The following is an 18,206-nucleotide window of genomic DNA, read 5'->3' as shown; positions in this document are numbered from 1 at the left end:
TACCAGAATGCTGTCTCCATGGCTTAGATTGCACAACCCAACAGAATGTCCCTATAATGGGAGCCGGAGAGAGGACTGTCATTGCCGGAAGGATTACACAGCTGCTGGCTTTTCCAGTTTCCAGAAAATCCGAATCGACCTGACCAGCATGCAGATTATAAGTAAGTTCAGGGAGGTATCCCACAGCTGTGAACACCTCCTCGCCACTCATGGGGCACAGGTCCCTTGAGTAGGTAGGTACAGAAGGGAAGTCACATAGGGTGATCACAGTCCAGCAGTGACAATCCCACCATTTGCTTAACAGGCCAAGCCTTTGTCCTTCGTGTTCAGCAAGGAATTCCAGGGCTTATAGTATGGCTGCCATAGGTCAGGTCTTCATCAGGTTTGCATTGAATGGTGAAAGGAAATAGATACATATTTATTTGCTCATGGACATTTCAGCAACTAGGGAGGCATCCTAGTAAGCATGGCCTTGAGATCAAGACCTTAAGGTTCTGAAGGGGTTAGACACTGGGTATCTACACAGAGAGAGCAAGAGAGCAGAAAGAAGTTTCTAGAGCAGAAGAAACAGTAGCTAGGAAACCCTATAGCAAAGTCATTTGTAAGACACGTTTGCCTCCAGATGGCTCTTCCCAACACAAAGCACACACACACACACACACACACACACACACAGAGAGAGAGAGAGGCAGAAAACTAATTTTATCTGATTGTTGATTCATGGAAGAAAAATGGATCCAGAATTTCCTTTCCTAACAAAACTGTGCACGGTCTGATTTCATACTCTGGCCAGAATTCTGGTTCTGCTGGCCACATTAATCATTGCTGCTTGTAAAGATAGCTAAAATATCTAAACACATTCTCTTGAATATTGGAAGAACAGAAATAATGAAGAATTAATTTTTTTTCTCATTAACACTGCACCCATAATATTACTCTGGCTCCCTCTTGAGTTAGACTAAATGTGATTTATACCAAGGTTTTTTTTTTTTTTTTAATTTGCTGTCAGTTATACAGATTAGGGCTAGATGCAGTGTAGATCTGCAGTTTCTTTGTTAAGAAAAATGTCCCACCACTTGTAGATCATTGGGGGATGGGGGCTTATGACTCTGCCCCCATTGCCTTTAATCCTACCCAACTGAGGACCTATAGGTAGTTAAGTCGCTAAGGGAGGGAGACACATTTTCTTTAGTGGTGTAGCCACGGATAAGTTGCCCTTAAATAACCCCTCACCTATGTTCTTGTAAGTGACTGTAATGAAACTTATTGGGTCCCACACTTAGAAGGTGATGGTGGCATGCTTGGGAAGGAAAGAAGTTGAGTAGTCATAGGAGGGGGAGGGGAGAAGGTAATGGGGTGAATATGTTCAAAAGATATCATGTGTGTGCATACATGTGGACAAAGATGCCATAACCCACCATTATCTATAATTAATATTTACTAATGACAACTTTACAAAGAGAAAGACCCCAGTGAAGAGCTCCTGAAGGAGCCCAAGGTGTCTTTGCTTGAGAATGTCATCCCAGATCTTTTTCCAACAGAAGCAGGACTTGCTGCAGAAAGTGTTAGGACTGGAGCTGTTTCTGACGGAGCAGAACAATAAAAACAAAACAAAAAAAACCTAACAAAGCAAAGCCCTTCCCATCCCCAGAGGCACTGTCTGAAGCCTTCTACAGCTTGTGGTTGATCCTTCCGTGCCTGCGGAGCTGGGAGGAGCAGTAACAGGGTTAAAAACAGCTGCGGGTCGCCATTGGTTTTGTGGCTTCTTTTTTCCTTTTAAACTATATGCTAGTTCCAAACTTGAGAAATTGCCATTAATAATTTCAAGATGCGCGTTCTAATTGTTCTACATTCTGGCAAGGACAATCCCTAGGCCACAGGAGGACAGGAGAAACTTTGGGTATGGCCGCTAAGTGGCTGGAAATACTTCCCTGGCTTCTTGCCCTGTCCTTAAGCTGGGGATGGAGGGTAACAGGAGGTTCACCCGTGCTCAATTACACTGCGCTTAAGTGATTCCTATTTATGTAGGAATCAATTCTAAGGTCACGTTAAACCTCTTTTTGGCTCCCATACTCTGCGGAGACAGACAGTCAGTGCTGATAAAGCCCAGGGAAAGCTCTCAGAATCACAATTGTAATAGGGAAAACACCAGAGCACATCTGGATCCATTTGCTTGCTAATAATTCAAGTTATTTCTTTCTCTACCTCCTTCCTCCTTCTTTCTTCTTCTCTTCTTCTCTTTCTTCTTTTCCTTCTCTTTCTTCTTTTCCTTCTCCTTTTCCTTCTTCTCTTTCTTCTTCTTCATCTCCTTCTTTCCTCGTCCATCTCTTTATTAATACCCGGCCCCTCCTACTTCTCTCCTGCTTCCTTTCTTCCTCTCCCTTTAACCCTCTCCCCATCCCACAGCCACTGACTTAGAGTTTGCAAGGACAAGTGAAGGACATCCCGTTCCTTTTGCCACCGCTGGGGACTGCTACAGTGCTGCCAAATGTCCACAGGTATGTCCTCAAGCTGTACCCCTCTTTACACACCCTGCTTCCGAGGCCACTCTGCCCATTGTTCCTGTAGATAGAATTAGAACAGTTGATCACGGGACAGTTTAGCTGCACTGTATCCAGGGCCTCGCTAATACTTTTGGAGTGTGGCCCAGAAATTTGACACCTAAGAAATGTTCGTAGTTGTAGGCATAACCCTGCATTCAACAAGATGCATCACATATAATGGTCAAGACTTAAGAACAAATCAGATGTTGGAGGCAGTGACTTGATTCAATAAATTATGGCCCAATAAATGAATACTGCAGTTAGTAGAATGTTGGATAATGCTTAATGATGGACTCTTCATTAGCAAAATTCAGGCATTGTAGCCTTTTCTCATTTCTATGACATATTCTCCCCATAACTGATTTAAACTGTCACCAAACGTATGGCACTAAATGAGAAGAAATTGATAGAACTGACTGTTAAAAAAATCAATATAGAACCAAGACTGGTGATATAGGCTGGAAATCTCAGGTATTTGAGAGGATGAAGTAAAAGGATTGGAAGTTTGGAGCCTACCTCAGCTAAAATGAATTCCAAACTGCCTACTGAGTTAGACCCTACCTCAAAAGAGCTTACATACACAAGACCATAGATTCAACCCCAACACCTACCCAAACAAACAAACAGGAGAAAAATATTACAAATGAGCCTTGGGCTAACAGTTTTTCATTACAAATTCTGAATATTATAAAATATAGAAAAACACATGGGGTTATGATTGAGAAATCAATATCAGAAGTATAGCATGTAGCATGATACTATCTATGTATTTTAGGTTATTTTTCAGGTTGTGTTTGTGTGTGTGTGTGTGAGAGAGAGAGAGAGAGAGAGAGAGAGAGAGAGAGAGAGAGAGAGAGAGAGAGAGAGATGTTGTAGTGTTTAGAATTGAACCCAAGACCTCATACATGCTAAATTCCTGTTGTATAGCTAAGCTATACCACCTACCTATTTTTCTTAATTTAATTTTTTGAGAATTTCATATGAGTAGTGCATTTACATTATTCCAACCCCTCCCTTTCTGGTGCGCTTTGAAAAATGTGTATTGGGAGAGAAAAAGTCCAGAAAGAGTTTTTCTTTTTTTTTTTTTAAAGAAAAAAATTCAGTGTGTGTTTTATGGTTTTAAATAAATATTGGAACTAGTCCATCTCGAGTTTTGTAAAGTGTTCGTGGGTTTCCTTTGACTCTGTTAATGTTGTGCTTCTAGAACAATTTCAGCAAGTTTACACTTACTCTGAGCCAAGTCACAGCTCTGTTGCCGGAGATTCACAATGTTCAAGCCCAAGGAACCCATCACCCATGAGGAGAACGAAACATAAACAGTCATGATATTCTAGAAGCTCCTTACACTGAGGCTTGGGGCTCTATCAGTGTCTTGATTCCAACTGCTAGCTCTACTGCAGATGTATAAAATTTGTGATGTGCATATCAGAAATGCAAGTTTGGCATCTTCAGCCCCTTCTGCCCATTCTACAGCCATTGACTTTCTTGCCTCTTCCAAGGTTCAGCCTTCGGGAGAGTGCGGTGTTAGTGAGCCTGGACTAATCTTGCAAAATGACCAGTGGTCTTTGCAAGAAGCTTCAGCACTTGGAGCAAAGGATAAACCTGAAGAATCTTCTACAGACAGAAAACCCTGCCCACTGCTTCTACTGGTTCCTATGAGGTCTTCTTTGCCAAACTGTTGTTAGGCTGGGCTGGAAATTCTCCATGTATGAGCATTCAGAAGCCTGGGCATTGGGATGGGAGAGTACATTCAAACTCCCAGGCCTTGTCTCTGAAGGGTGGATGGATTTGATACCAACCACAGATTCATACAAACTCATGTGAACTTTCTTCTAAGGAAGAAGTGTTCTCAAAGTGTTTTGTGACCTCAAGCTTTAGGCCTGCATGGGTGAGCATTTTAGAGGCATGCAGAGGCGCCCCCTGGGAGAGAGAAAAGCAGCAAAGACACAGGGTTGAAGGGTTTTTCCCCATCACCAAGGAACTCCAAATGTTTGCTGTGCAGGTTCTTCAGAGTGTGGCTAGTCCCAAGCATCCTGTCAGCATGGCTTGTATTTCAGAGCCTGAGAGGCTGACCCTGCCCTGCCTTTTTCAACTGTCTCAGGATTTCCTCATTTCTATGTGCATATCCTTTGGGAAGTTAATTCTTCAGTAAATGAAGGGTAATTTGTTTTCATTTATTTTAATAACTCAGAGACATGAACTCATTTACTAAATTCTGATAAGAAGCAATTGCTAAGTAGGAAACATCTATGCCAGGGAGAGAGGGTTTATATTTTTCCCTCAGATAATACTTCAGACTCTGTTGGGCTCCTTAAAAATTTATTGAGCACTGACTGTACTTATGAAAAACATGAGGTTTGTTTTTTTTTTCCAGCTCAATTTTCCTAGGAATGGTTTATGGGTAGCCTGATGTGTGTGCAGTAGTCTATAGCTTCATGGCTGCCTTGAAATGGAAGCAGAAGGATGCCACATTTGAACCTCTGTTTCTTCCTCTTCATCCTCTGTCTTTGCTTTAAAAACATTTTTCAGTAAGAGCAAATTCCCTGAACCATCACCCCAACAGATGGCTAGAATATGGTTTTTTTTTATTTCGATTGCGGTAAACTCAGAATTTCTTCCATTGACCCTGAAATTAATTACTCACCTTTATTGGGATTTTTCTGCATTTCAGACATTGTGCTTAATACCCTTAAGACATTAGGACTGAATCTGACTTTTCCTTCCCCTTGAGATGAAATTCTAACTTTTCCAAACAACGCTGTCTCAGGACAGGATAGATTTGATTGCAAGATGTCTGACTCTGTCTCCACTACGGTAGATGTCTTTCTCACTCTGTTAACAGGCTGAGTTCTGGCACACTCACTCCTATTGAACAGGAATAGGATCCCTGTTGGTCTAAGTACCTTTTTCTGCAGACCCTCAGTGTATACCTTCATTCCCCATCTCTACCCCAAAACCAAGAGGCAGTAGTTACAAACTGTATGCTTCTTAAACACCAAAGACAAGACTATGGGTGCAAATATGTCCCACAGGAGAGAGAGAAGGAGTGTCAGGGTTTTGGTTTTTGTTTTTGTTGTTTTTTCCTCTCAGATACTTAGTTTTTAGAGTGACTGGATTGGAACTTCCATGCCAGCCTGTTCACAACATCTACCTTCCGGGAACTTCAGTGCCAAGGCAGACCAGGTGTGTCCTCTGCCATGCAGCGAGGTGGAGTGACCACAGGTGGGAGAGAGAAAGCAAGCAAGCAGCTCTGGGTCGCCCTGTGATGTGGAACACTGTGTGTGGCTCCTGCTCCTCTGAGTAACAGTGACCAAGAGCTAGAGGCGTGGCCAGTGGGATCTGGGCGTGGTCGGGTGCTCACTGCACTCTTGCACTCCAGAGGCTAAAGCAGGAAGACACTGAATTCCAGAAAGCCTGGGCCACAGAATGAGATTTTCTCTCCAAACTGTTTTGATAGGAGGGAGGAGGGGACGGACGTGGGGAGTCGGGACTGTGTCAGAGGAAGACCAGAAGGGGGAGCAGCAATCCGGATGTAAAATGAATGAATAAATAAATTAATAGAAAAAAAACTAGTAAGAAAGGAAAGGCCAGTAACAAAAAACTCTGAGAGGAGGCTGGTCTGGAAATCCCAATCCAGTCATTCTCAAACACCTTGTATTGAGGCCACTCGACATAAGGACCACTAACACCTATACAGTATGGTCACTTAAATTATTCTCTGCCAGGTAAAGAGCTAGGTACAGTATAGGGAGAACATCCATCCCATAGCCTCCTTTTCAAAAGTTTGGTCTTACCCATTTTGGGGGGGGGGGGGGAGCTGGGGAAGTAAGCCACCTGTCTCATGTCCCTGAAGCAGATGCAGGAGAGGCTGCTGTGGAGTGGATCCATCTTTTACACAACCCCCGCACCTCTCCCAACATTAACACTTGCAGCAGTTTGGACCTGGAGGACCAGGCCTGGATAGCTCTGAGGGAGAAGGGGAGCTGTCCCATGGAGTTCTCGGTGCCTACCTGTTGCATATACCCCTGCCACTGGCTGGGGTGCCTCAAACTGTCTGTAGACACTGCCACATTTCTTTGGAAGACTCACTACCCCTACTGGGACCACTGACTCGTCACTCTGTGAGCAGAAACCCTCTTTCCCATGTCATATTTGTAGTGCCTTAGCTCCTGAAGGATTTGGAAGTCTTACTGTTTCCTGTTTAGGAAACTGGCAGGGAGAAGAAACCTCAGGGCACATCTCTTCTCAGAAGTTTCATCTGAAAACCTAAGGTGTGCTATGTAATGGAAAAACCTATCAACTGTCCGGGACAGGTTACTACTAATAGCTAATGTACATAGCGTAAGTAATACTGAGCCCCTCCCCTAAATAATTACCATTAAACCCCAGACAAAGAAAGCAAGGATTTATTATGAAGCAATTAGAAAATGCAGGACCAGATATTTAGAAAACACAGAAATGATACTTGTTTTTTTGTTACAGACACCAATATTTCTACTAAGTATCAACAACATGAGATTTTATTTACTTATTTATTTCTCCTAAGTGTTGTTTAAGGCATTGTTTCCCTAGGTAATGCAGGTGGCCTGGATCTGATTGCCATCCTCCTGTCTCAGTCTCCTGAGCACTGATATCATAGCAGGGGCTACCACACCCAGTTTATACAGTGTCTAATTTTATTTATTCTTCATTCCTACAGTAAATGAGGGAAGTTTGTACTTTACCTTCCATTTTAAAATTGAACCAACTGAGGTTCTGAAAGGCTGAAAACTCTCTCTCTCTCTCTCTCTCTCTCTCTCTCTCTCTCTCACCTAATCACTACGGAAGGAGTCAACTCTCATACTAGGGTTTGGCTCTGAGTGGCAGTTCTCCATTATCTCTTTGTTTTCACTTTTGTCAAAGTTGTGGGTTCTCAGTTCTGGTTCTGGGAGAAAGTAATCCTGAGAGCACATTCAGGGTCACAGAACATTCTCAGCTCAGAAACCACCAGTGTAGGATCTGGTTTTGAAAGAGAGGAGAGACTGGTTCAGGACGTCTCTACTGCACTGACTCCTTAGAGATAAATATCAATATCAAAGGCCCAGACCACACACCCCTGCGGCCTTTGGGAATTCTGTTCCTGAGCTAAGGCTGGAGGGGCCCTAGTGGCTAATGGGCCTAGATGGGCTGGGCGTGGACTCTTATCATTAAGCGAGCCAAGCGCGCCCTCTTCTGGCTGCGTTTGAAAACGCGCCTCTGCTTTGAACTCACACCCAGCGGTGCTCGGTACAAAGTGTGCTTGCTCTTCCCCCCAGGGAACTGGACGAAGGGGGGGAAACTTTGGCAGCTAGATCTTGTTAGAAAAATTACACCGTGGCATTTTAGTCGTGAAGGAATCTGATAATTGTGAGCAACATCAGGGTTACTGTGCTACGGAGGCCGGCTGGAGGAAGCTTTGAGAGAGGATTTAGAAGTCAGTAAAGATGACCTGAGTGCTTTCTGTGTTCAGGAGGGAGTTAATCGCCTGTGATCCTGGGTTTCACCGTCTGTAAACAAAATCCCTCCCTAGAAATCATGAATGTAAAGCGCCTCGCTCTGACAATGGAACAACAAAATACCTTCAACGATTAGCGGCCATCAAAATTAATTAACACCCTTTGGCTTACCAAAGTGCCTTTGACTGTGTCAGCTCTGCCTTGGTTGGTATGTCACATGGGCTGAACGTCTTTTGTGTTGGCTCTGTGTTCCAGGGGCGGTTTAGCATCAACCTTTATGGGACCGGGCTGTCTTTAACCGAGTCTGCCAGATGGACATCACAAGGGAATTATGCCGTTTCGGACATCAAGAAGTCTCCGGTAAGGCTGCGTGTTACTTGGGGGATAGTTCTTGTTTTCCTCTAATGAATATGGTGGCTGTGTACTGACAGAGCAGAGCCAGTGTGCTTTCCGTTCACCAAACTTTTTTTTTTCCAAAGTGACAAAGAGAAAATTTAGGACACAAATATGGGAAGAAATTTAAAAGTGGGTGAAGCAGGAGATTCACTTCACCTGGTTGAAGCTTGTCCCACCTAATAAAATGCAAAGCCACCCAAGTACCTAGAAAGACTACTGAATCAAAAGACTACTGAATCAAAAGACTACTGAATCAAAAGGGGGTGGGTGGGGGCAGGGCTCTAGGATACACACAGCTCAAATATCTTAACTAATCAAATGCAACTCACCTATGTGAACCTCGAAAGATGATGTTTTGGTTTGGTTTGTTCTGCCCAGAAACAATTGCAATTCCAATAGGAAGAGGTATAGGGTAATATTTTCTGGGAAGTTAGGAATATGGTGATCCACTTTTTTGGGGGCCACCCTGAACCCAGAGCATTTAGCATGTCTGCCACCCCGGAGCATGCTGGGAGGCAGGCACTTGGACCTGGGTCTTCTGGGTCCAGTTGTGTAGTTAAGCAAGCCCCACGTGGTTTGCTCTGGGGCTGTGTCTCCGTGGTGATTCTGAAGGACGACAGGACAGAAACTCCTCCTTAAAGCCCTTCCACTGAGTTCTCAGGCTAGTGCAGCATCTAGTCTCCTGGAGATACAGCGAGTTTCCCAGTTCCTGTTCAGGACGTGCGCACGCGAGCTGAGAAGACAGAGGGGAAGAAAGGCAATCCAGGCAGTGTGGCGGATGGGTGCAGCTGCCTGGTTAGAAGTGCAGGCTAGAATGTCAGGCCAACTGCGAAATGATTTTTTACTATTTCTTTACACTCATATAGGATATTTACGTATTTCTAAACAGTCTGTTCCCAAGTATGGGGTGCACCGCTGTAACTTCAGCACTGGGGAAGCAGAGTAGGATAGCCTTCAGTTTAAGGCAAACTTGGACTACATAGCTAGACCCTGTTTCCTGTTGACCAGTACTACAGATAATGACACGAATGGTAATAGGTTGCTTATCTGAAATCCATATCTGATGAGCAATTGGGCGTTCACTTGCTGAGTTTGGCAACACCCCCACATGGGGTGCCTCGGTTAGAGGCAGAAGATGAAGCAGCAGTTCAGCCTGCACTGACCCGAAGCCCCCCCCCCCCCCCCCCGCATAGGGGAGGACCCACACCACACGGCATCTCAGGACAGTGCGTTTCCTGGCTCCGTTTTAAACTTCCGGAGTCCTGCTTGTATCTCAGGTATCTTGCCACAAAGCTAACCAGGGATCATAAATCTGATTCAATGGCTACCTGATTGCTATGACTTAATCATAAGTATTGTCCTCCTACCAAATGGAATAGAGACAGCTGTAATCTTTGGCTGAGCCCTGACATCGAGATATCTTCCCCTACTACTCCCCACCCTAACCCCAGTCCTATAGGTTTTTTATAGGAAATAAAATTAGTGTATTTTTATTGTGTTCATGTTTTGATAGGTGCATTGCGTCTCAATGACCAGATTTGAAAATTTTAACTGTTTTAGATGCGGTTGAATGAAATCATCTTTGTAAGCTATATATATTGTGTTGATACACAAATACATACATACATGCATACATACATACATACATACATACACACATATGTTACAATTTTGCTAGACTATGTCAATCATAAATGAAATTTCAACCAGAGGCTAAAAATAACTAAAGGCTGGAGTGCCATCTTATGGACATGTTTAGCACTGCAGTGCCGTTCCCCACCCTCTGAGAATTCTGCCTGAGCTGCCAGAGAAGCATGGATTGCCCCCACCCAATCTCCGTGTGTGTGTGTGTGTGTGTGTGTGTGTGTGTGTGTGTGTGTGTGTGTGTCTGTGTGCACATGTGTGTATGTGTCTTTGTGTGTATGTGTCTCTGTGTGTCTCTGTGTCTCTCTGTGTGTGTGGTACAAGCACACACGTGTAGGTAGGTAGAAGCGAGGACTCGAGCCTTCCCAGCTCTGGCGGACCAGAGTCAGAGCTTCAGAGCAGCCTCCCCTACGAAAATGGAGCTCCAGGACTGTTATGGTTGGGAGGAAATACAGATGGTGTTCTCTCCGTGAAGAACGCCTCCTACCTCTGAGACTCAGGGATCATCTCAGAGGAGGAGGTGGGAACATTGTAAGAGTCACAGAGCAGCGGCAGCAAAAGTGTCAGAGTTGCACTCTGAACTCGCAATGGCTGTGGCTACACGCACAAGACTGCACAAAGTCAGACCATCCCCAGGTGTAGCATGGAGAGAGGAGGGGCTCCCGGGAGCCACCCGAGGTGCTATGGCAGCTGATGGCCGCTGGGGATCGGGGGTCAGTTTCCTGCAGGGATACAGCCTGAGACCACCTATGTTCCAATGCATCACCCCATATCCTCACACACACAGACGGCTGCCCATGGACTCAGTGGGTTTTAGAAAGTAGAGGAGGGAATATGTGGTTGGGGGGGTGGGGGGGTAAGGCAGGAACCGGAGGGAGGGACCGGGGTAGATGTGATCAGAACTCATTATGTAGGTATGAATATTAAATGGGATACGGTTAAAACTCAAAACAAAAATTTAAAATCATTGAAACATTACTTCATTAGTGACTACAGTAAAAGCCACTGGAAAGAAAGCCATGTGACTTGGTTTGAAGCAGAATCCTCCAGAAGAGGGGCACGTTGCAGTGTCACCTGCAGGGCTTAATAAACCATGTCCCGGCCTCTTGGTCCTCCCCACACACTTCCATTCTTGGCACTGGGCACAAACGCAGGGCTTGGTACTCGCTCTGTCACTGAGATACATGCAGAGCCCTCAAGTGTCCATAGTCTCTATAAGAAGCCAGAAATGTTCATCTCTAATGTTTTCCAGGCTGATGTCCTACTCCTAATCAGTCACTATGGTTTGAAAATCGTTTTCCTAAGTTAAGCAACTTGCTTTTCACACTCACGCCTATAATATATCCACATAAGCAGTTCTACGTGGGGCGCTCTGGGGATTATGGGCTATTCCACTCCCAGGCGATGTCGCCCCTCACTGAAAACCTCACTTCTCCAAACCTGCTTGGGAATTACACATCCTCCCTGAACAAAACTATAAGAAGATATCGTAGGCTCAATCTGGATCTGTATGTGGTGCGACCGACCAGAAGCCAGAGATGCCACCTCACTCCAGGGGACAGTTTCCACGCACTCCCTAGGATGCAGTACAAAGAACCCTGACACCCGTCTTTCCCTAAGACAAATTATGATTGTCATTCAAACGCAGAGGTTCCCTCTTGTGTTTTGAAGGCCCTCAGGAGATGCCTGAGATCTCAGGTGATACCAAACTCTAACTATACTGCCTTTCCTCTGTCTGCTCATTCCTGTGATGACTCGATTTATGAATAAGTCACAATAAGAGATTGACAGCCACTTCTGATTTTAAAAAAAAATCAAAGGAATTATAGCAATATACTATAAACAAGGAAGTGTGAGTATGTGCTATAAAAACGCCTTGTACTCGCCTCCTCTCATGATGGTGTTACACGCGGTGCCTATGTGACAAAGAGGGCAAGCGCTATGAAGCAGTGTTGGGTACGATAGCAATTGGTACGATAGCAGAGATGCTCTGAGTTACTAAGGAGCAGGTGCCTGTATGTCATAGACGAGATGGACACGTGCCAGGGTGAGGGAGGGGCGTTGCGCGAGATAGTGAGCGGCTTCATCAGATTCAGAGCGGCATGTGTTTTAAAACTTAGCATTTTTTTCTGGAAATTTCTATGTATCATGAATAAACAAACAGTGCAACAAGAAACCCTGATATGTGCAGGCCTTCCCAAGCTGTTCTTTTGCTGGGAAACTTACACACTGACTCAGGGTCCATCCTAGCTTAGCAGGACAGCAAGTGAGAATGAGGACCAATCTGAGGGAGTCAGATTGAAGATGTAGGCTGACACTACATGCCTGATATTCCTCCAGGATGGGCTCCAGGATGGGCGTCCTGCAGTAGCCCACCATTGGCCCTCCATAGCTGCTGAGAGAAGAGGCCTCCTCTACCCACACAGTGCGGGTGGTCATCAACGTTGTCACCTTGGGAGCTTGTGAAACCAGGGCAGACAGGTGCATAAGCAACAGCTGGTGATGTTGTGACATCTTTGCAGCCTTACTGTGAACTTGCAGAAGCAAGCTGAGGCTGCCTGCTGCGGGTAAAGGGAACTGCAGGCTGGAGGCAAAAACCTGGGGGCGCTGCTGCAGATCAGTGATTGATTGGAGGGTCTGATGAGTTCTTACTGTCTCAGCTTAGCGCTCTGCATAAGCACTAAGTGGACAGAGGCGAGACTGTGCCTAGGAGCTGAGGTGTGAGGGAAAATTCCAAGTTCTGAGCTCAGTTACCAGGAGCATTCTGGTCCCTTCAGTGCCAACTGTGCTTGTGGTATGAAAGGACTCTCCAGGCCTGTTCAGAGTTCTGCTGTGGCCCTGCTCACCATCCTCAGAGCTGCCTGCCTGGTGCTTTTTCAGTGGAAAGATCTTGAATAGGTCTCCAGGGCCAGGCAGCTCAAAGAAAGCCCACTTCTGGCTGGTTGGGGTTGGTGCTCAAGGGGTCTTCTGTCCTGTCTTCTGTATGTGCCTGGGGAATTTTAAGGCACAGAGAGCCTGCTCTCTACCAGGGATTCCTTGTGCTATGCAAAGGATTGTAAATAAATTAATTACTTTATAAAACAATGAATGTTATGTGGAACAAACAGGCCTTTCCTACCTCCGATTTTACAACTGAGTTAAGAAATGAACATACATGTTTGCACATGTGTGTATACACTACAGTAGAGTCTCATGTGTACACAATACAGTAGAATCTCATGTCTGCACATGAGTTACACACTACAGTGGGATCTCATGTGTGTGCATGTGTGTACACAGTAGAGTAGAATCCGGTGTTTGCACGTGTGTGCACACACTACAGTGGGATCTCATATGTGTGCATGGACTGCTCTCCAACTTGTGAAAACCCAGTAAGTACCCAGACCTACAACGTGGAATTCCATAGGTTCATATTTTCTATGCATGTACACTTTAGTCTGCACATTTCTATGGAAAGCGGACAGTGTTTACACATCTATGTATGCTTATACATACATTTATGCATATGCATAGTTGTCTGAGGACTGTACTGGGGAAGGTTATATGTTACATGTTTGTATGAAGTTTCAGAAAAAGTCAATTCTGCTTGTCATCTTAACCCTATGGACCGTTTCTATGGAAACTGGACAGTGTTTATACATCTATGTATGCTTATACATGCATTATATATGTATATAGTTGTCTGAGGATTGTATTGGGGAAAATTATATGTTACATGTTTTGTATGAAGTTTCAGAAAAAGTCAGTTTTGCATGCCATCTTAACCCTAACATTTCACTTTAGGTTTGGTCCTAAAACTGTGTCTCTAACTATTACTATCTCTATGGATTTTCTTAACACATTCTTGCCTCTTTCCCTTTCCACAAAAGACAGGCAAATGAGCGTGCTTCCACCAAAGATAGGTCCCTCCCTAAATCACAGGCACCAGGCTCCCTGAATCCTATCCACTGAGAAAAACTAAAGGCTTAGTGAACACCAGGAATACGCACTATGCCTAACAGGGCAGCAAGTCATTCACTTCATTTGCATGCAATAGCTGGAGCTAATGTTAACAAACTATTTAAAAGAGAATTCAACTGTAATAAGGAAATAAAAGCCAGAGTTTCGTTACACACCGGCGAGGGCTTCTGGCTGTCTCCACAGCAGCCGTGCTTCTCTTCTGGTCAGTCTTGTTTTGTTTCGCAGTCTAGCAGCTGACAGGATGCTGACATGCTAGGACCATCTTCAACATCCTCTGAGGACAGTGCCATCACAGGTAGTTAAAGGGTAGCCCCACTTGATCTGTTTTGCCTAAATTAGCAGAGCTTTTTAGAAATAGTGCAACTACTGTAAAGCCAGTATCAACTTTATTTTGTTTTCAACTTATGGCTGCTGAGGCCTTTTCTCATTTGATGAAGAGAGGCTATTATGGACGTCCTGATGGGATGGCTTTGTAAGGACAGAGAGTTATCATTACAACTGTGCCGAGTCCAGTTCCCAGAGACCAAAGAAATGCAGGTGTGGAAAAGACTGGCAGAAGACAACTGTGCCAGGGCGGCCCGGCATGGACTGTGTGGGTCTTAGACCAGGGCAGCCCAGCATCGACTGGGGCCAGGAATCAGCAACCCTTTTCAGGGAAAGGGACAGATAGAAAAGATTTGGTGTGGGGTTTTTGTTTCGTTTTGGTTTTTTTGGTTTTTTTGTTTGTTTGTTTGTTTTATGTTTTTTGGATTTTTTTTTTGCTTGCCAAATGGCAGGATTAGTTATATATACATGTAATATATGTATGTACATATCGAGAGAGTACAGATATCCACAAAAAATATTATTACCTGGGCTGGAGAGATGGCTCAGTGGTTAAAAGCAGCTATTCCAGGTTCATTCCTAGAATCCACATGATGGTGTGCCACCATCTCTAATTCCAGTCCCAGGATGATCTGATGCCTCTACTGGCCTGTGCACTTGAGTGTGCATACACACACACACACACACACACAGAGAGAGAGAGAGAGAGAGAGAGAGAGAGAGAACTAAATTTTTTTCTTAAATGTTACTAGTTGAATCCTAAAGATAGAAATGACTGAGTAACATTTTTAACACAAATCTACCAAGGGATTAATGGAATATTGGAGAAGGAAAATATTTTGTTTCACTAGTGTTTTCTAGTATCAAAATTTATGATAAACATTTGTCTATTAATGCTGATGGGAAGGAGATCTTACCTTTTGTGTTGCTGAATGCCTTTTTACGTAGACAGTCATTGCCAAGCAGTTACCTCTTCACAACTCTACAATTTTAATTACGCATGCTCGTGTCTGTCAGGCATTTGTAAGACTACTGGAGTTTTCTTCTGGTGCTTGCTTGTCTGCAGAGCTTAGAGTTTTGTTTATGAGTGTGCACCCGCCTGCATGGACTTTACTTGCCAGATGTGTGCAGGAGCTCAAGGAGGCTAGACCATCTCGGATTCCGTGAAGCTGCAGTTACAGGCCAGTGTGGGCTGCTGCTGTGGGCGATGGAGCACAGGGAGCACCTGTAACTGCTAAGCCATCTCTCCTGCACCCCGATACCTGATCTTCCATTCATCATTTACAACTGAAAGTTAGACAGAAGCATCTTGTTAAACGGCCTGGTTAAATAGATTTTGAAATATGAAAGTTATGTCCTCCACACAGCAAAGTCCAGGTCACACTTTTGGGTCTGCAGTTTGTGCTTAGGAAACACAATCACTGTGTGCATGGAATAGAGATTTATCTACTTGTCTTAACTTGTGATGGCCCGGGAAGAGGGTTTAAAAGGCTTAACACTGCTTGGTATTTAAACCGTATTACTTAAACATAGGACAAGTGTTACCCATTAGGATCGCCTCCCTCCGTCATAGGCTAAGTTTCTTATTGGTAGCAAAGCTAATGTTCAAAGCCACTGAGGGTTCACTTGTAGTGACCGGGAACAGATTTTATTCTCATCTCTGACCTCAAAAAGCTTATTCAAAATATTGGCTGCTGTTCAACTCTTGACCATTACAATAGAATAAGTCAAGTGTTTGGACTCTAGGTCTCACCAAAACTAGTCCTAAAACTGGAGGAAAGGAAGACCGTGAGCTGGGGACCAGTGCTCGTTCTCCCTCCCTCCCTCTCTCCTCCTACCCCCTTCTCCCCCCCACCCCTGCTTCCTGACTGTGAATGCCGTACTGCCTCACCCCTCTACACTCACACTAGGCTGGCCTGGAGGGAGGGAAGCTTGGCTGACATGGCTGGGTGTGAGTGCACAGGTAAAGCACACACACACACACACACACACACACACACACACCCAGGGACAGCTTCCAAGAACTGGTTCAGTTTATGGGGGGGGGGGAAACAAAGACTACTTAAACTTTTGAGGGGTGGGTCTGGGCTATCAGGATGAATGGGCTGGGGCCAGGAGGCTGGGAATGCCTCATTTACATAGGAAAGAATTCCAGGTGCTGGTGGACACAACCTTATAAGGGGAAAGGGAGCTTCACCACCACCCACCACCCCTCCCCTTCCTGGCTATGTGACCTCTGCTGAGGCAAGGGCAGGAGACACAGGGCTGTGTGCATCAGGACATGCTGGTCCAAGGCAGGGGCGAAGAGGTGGTACAGGGGTGGGGGTGGGGAAGCAATCCTACTACTGCAGATCTCGGGATGATTTCAGGGGTTTGTACACGCTTCAGCCTGACTCTTGCTCCAGGCCTTTTCCTGGTCCCAGGGCCCCCTGGCCCCAGGCCTTACTTCCCTGCTGCCACGTGTATCCCCACATGACAGGCTGTCCTATCAAACTGGGGCTCTAAATAAACTCTGCCTCCTCTTTTGAGTTGCTTCTGTTGGGTACTTTGTGGTGTCAACTCCGGGGAGTCTCTCTATCCCTCTGCTGTGGTTCATTCTCCACATCTTGGAGATCTGTCTATCCAAGTCTGCTCCTCAGAGACAGTACACACACATTTATCCTAGTGAGTAGTGTCTCCTTGAATAAACAGCAGAATCTTTTGACTCATCAGAAGCCAAAGAAAAACTACACAAAATAATCTGCCTTGCTCCTCACTGGCTAACGGCCTGACTCCCATTCTCAGTCACTTTCAAGAGCCCCTTCTTCCCTTCAAGAGCTGATTTCCTTACGCTGGTTTGTTTCCCCTGCACATGCTTCTTCCATTCTTGCTGTTAAAATAAATATAGTTAACTCAGCGGGTAAATTATTTTTCTTATTTTGATAAGAATTGGGGCACATGGAATATACCTATTCCTACTTTTTGATTTTGTGAGCAAACTACGCTGTGTTGATGTTCTATCTTAAATTTTCTACATTTTGATGGAGGCTTTCTCCTAAGTTGGAAATATTGTGACAAGTGCTTACTGTGGGGATGTAGGTGTCTGTTTATTTATTTTTTACTTAAGCACACTCATAATGCTGTTGAGTGATAAACACAATAATTTGTTGTCTAAACTTGGTCACAGAACACCCCACATGCCCCAGTATCTTAAAAAGCAGGACATTTAAAGCCCCCTGCCCTCATCTTTTTCTTGATGTATCACAGTCCAATGGACTCCTGCATTAGTAACTCTGTCCCATGCTGTCACGAAATGCCCAATAAAGCCAACTGAAAAAAAGAAGGGCTTATTCTGGCTGTCTGAAGGTGCAGCGTCCATCGTGGTGACGGGAGCAAGAGGCAAGGCGGCAGTCACATTATATCCACAGCCAGAAAACAAAGATGAATGGGGAGCTCACGTTTCCCTGACTCTTCCCCGCTCTGACTCAGCCTGAGCTCTGAGCCTGTAGTTGGAGTGGGTGTTCCCTCCTCTGAGACATAAACAGAAGTACATTTCTAGATGATTCTAAATCCAGACAAGGTGACGATGAAGATTTACCATCACAATTGGAGTAAGAAAATAATGAAGATGGTATGACCTAGCAATGCACCTCACAACCCAGCTGAGCTGGAGGTGTGTTACTGGGAGCCACAGTGTACTGAGCAGTAGCTTGAAGCTAGAAACTGCTCATCCCTCTTAGGACACCACGAAAGCAGCTATAAGCTTGAGGTACATGAGTGATGCTGGTTATGCCAAAATTTGAATCTTATACAATTTTTAGGTGTCAAGATACACTCCTCATAGCTTTTCTCAACTCTGTAGAAAGGCAAAACAAACCAGGTATGG

General features: G+C 44.8%; 1 protein-coding gene across 3 annotated transcripts in view; it reads left to right on the top strand.

Moving 5' to 3' along the window:
* Positions 1 to 18,206, top strand: part of Adamts9 (ADAM metallopeptidase with thrombospondin type 1 motif 9) — a 171,390-nt gene that overhangs the window by 147,782 nt on the left and 5,402 nt on the right. For all 3 annotated transcript variants that reach the window (XM_052174356.1, XM_052174353.1, XM_052174352.1), the window contains 3 exons: positions 28 to 161; positions 2,407 to 2,498; positions 8,273 to 8,377. In XM_052174356.1, coding sequence (XP_052030316.1) covers positions 28 to 161; positions 2,407 to 2,498; positions 8,273 to 8,377 — 331 coding nt within the window. The remainder of the gene's footprint in view (positions 1 to 27; positions 162 to 2,406; positions 2,499 to 8,272; positions 8,378 to 18,206) is intronic.

The sequence above is a fragment of the Apodemus sylvaticus genome, chromosome 2 (genome assembly GCF_947179515.1).
Source record: "Apodemus sylvaticus chromosome 2, mApoSyl1.1, whole genome shotgun sequence".
Lineage (NCBI taxonomy): Eukaryota > Metazoa > Chordata > Mammalia > Rodentia > Muridae > Apodemus > Apodemus sylvaticus.
Note: the sequence above shows the minus strand (reverse complement) of the source record. Positions and strands in the feature narration are given on the sequence as shown.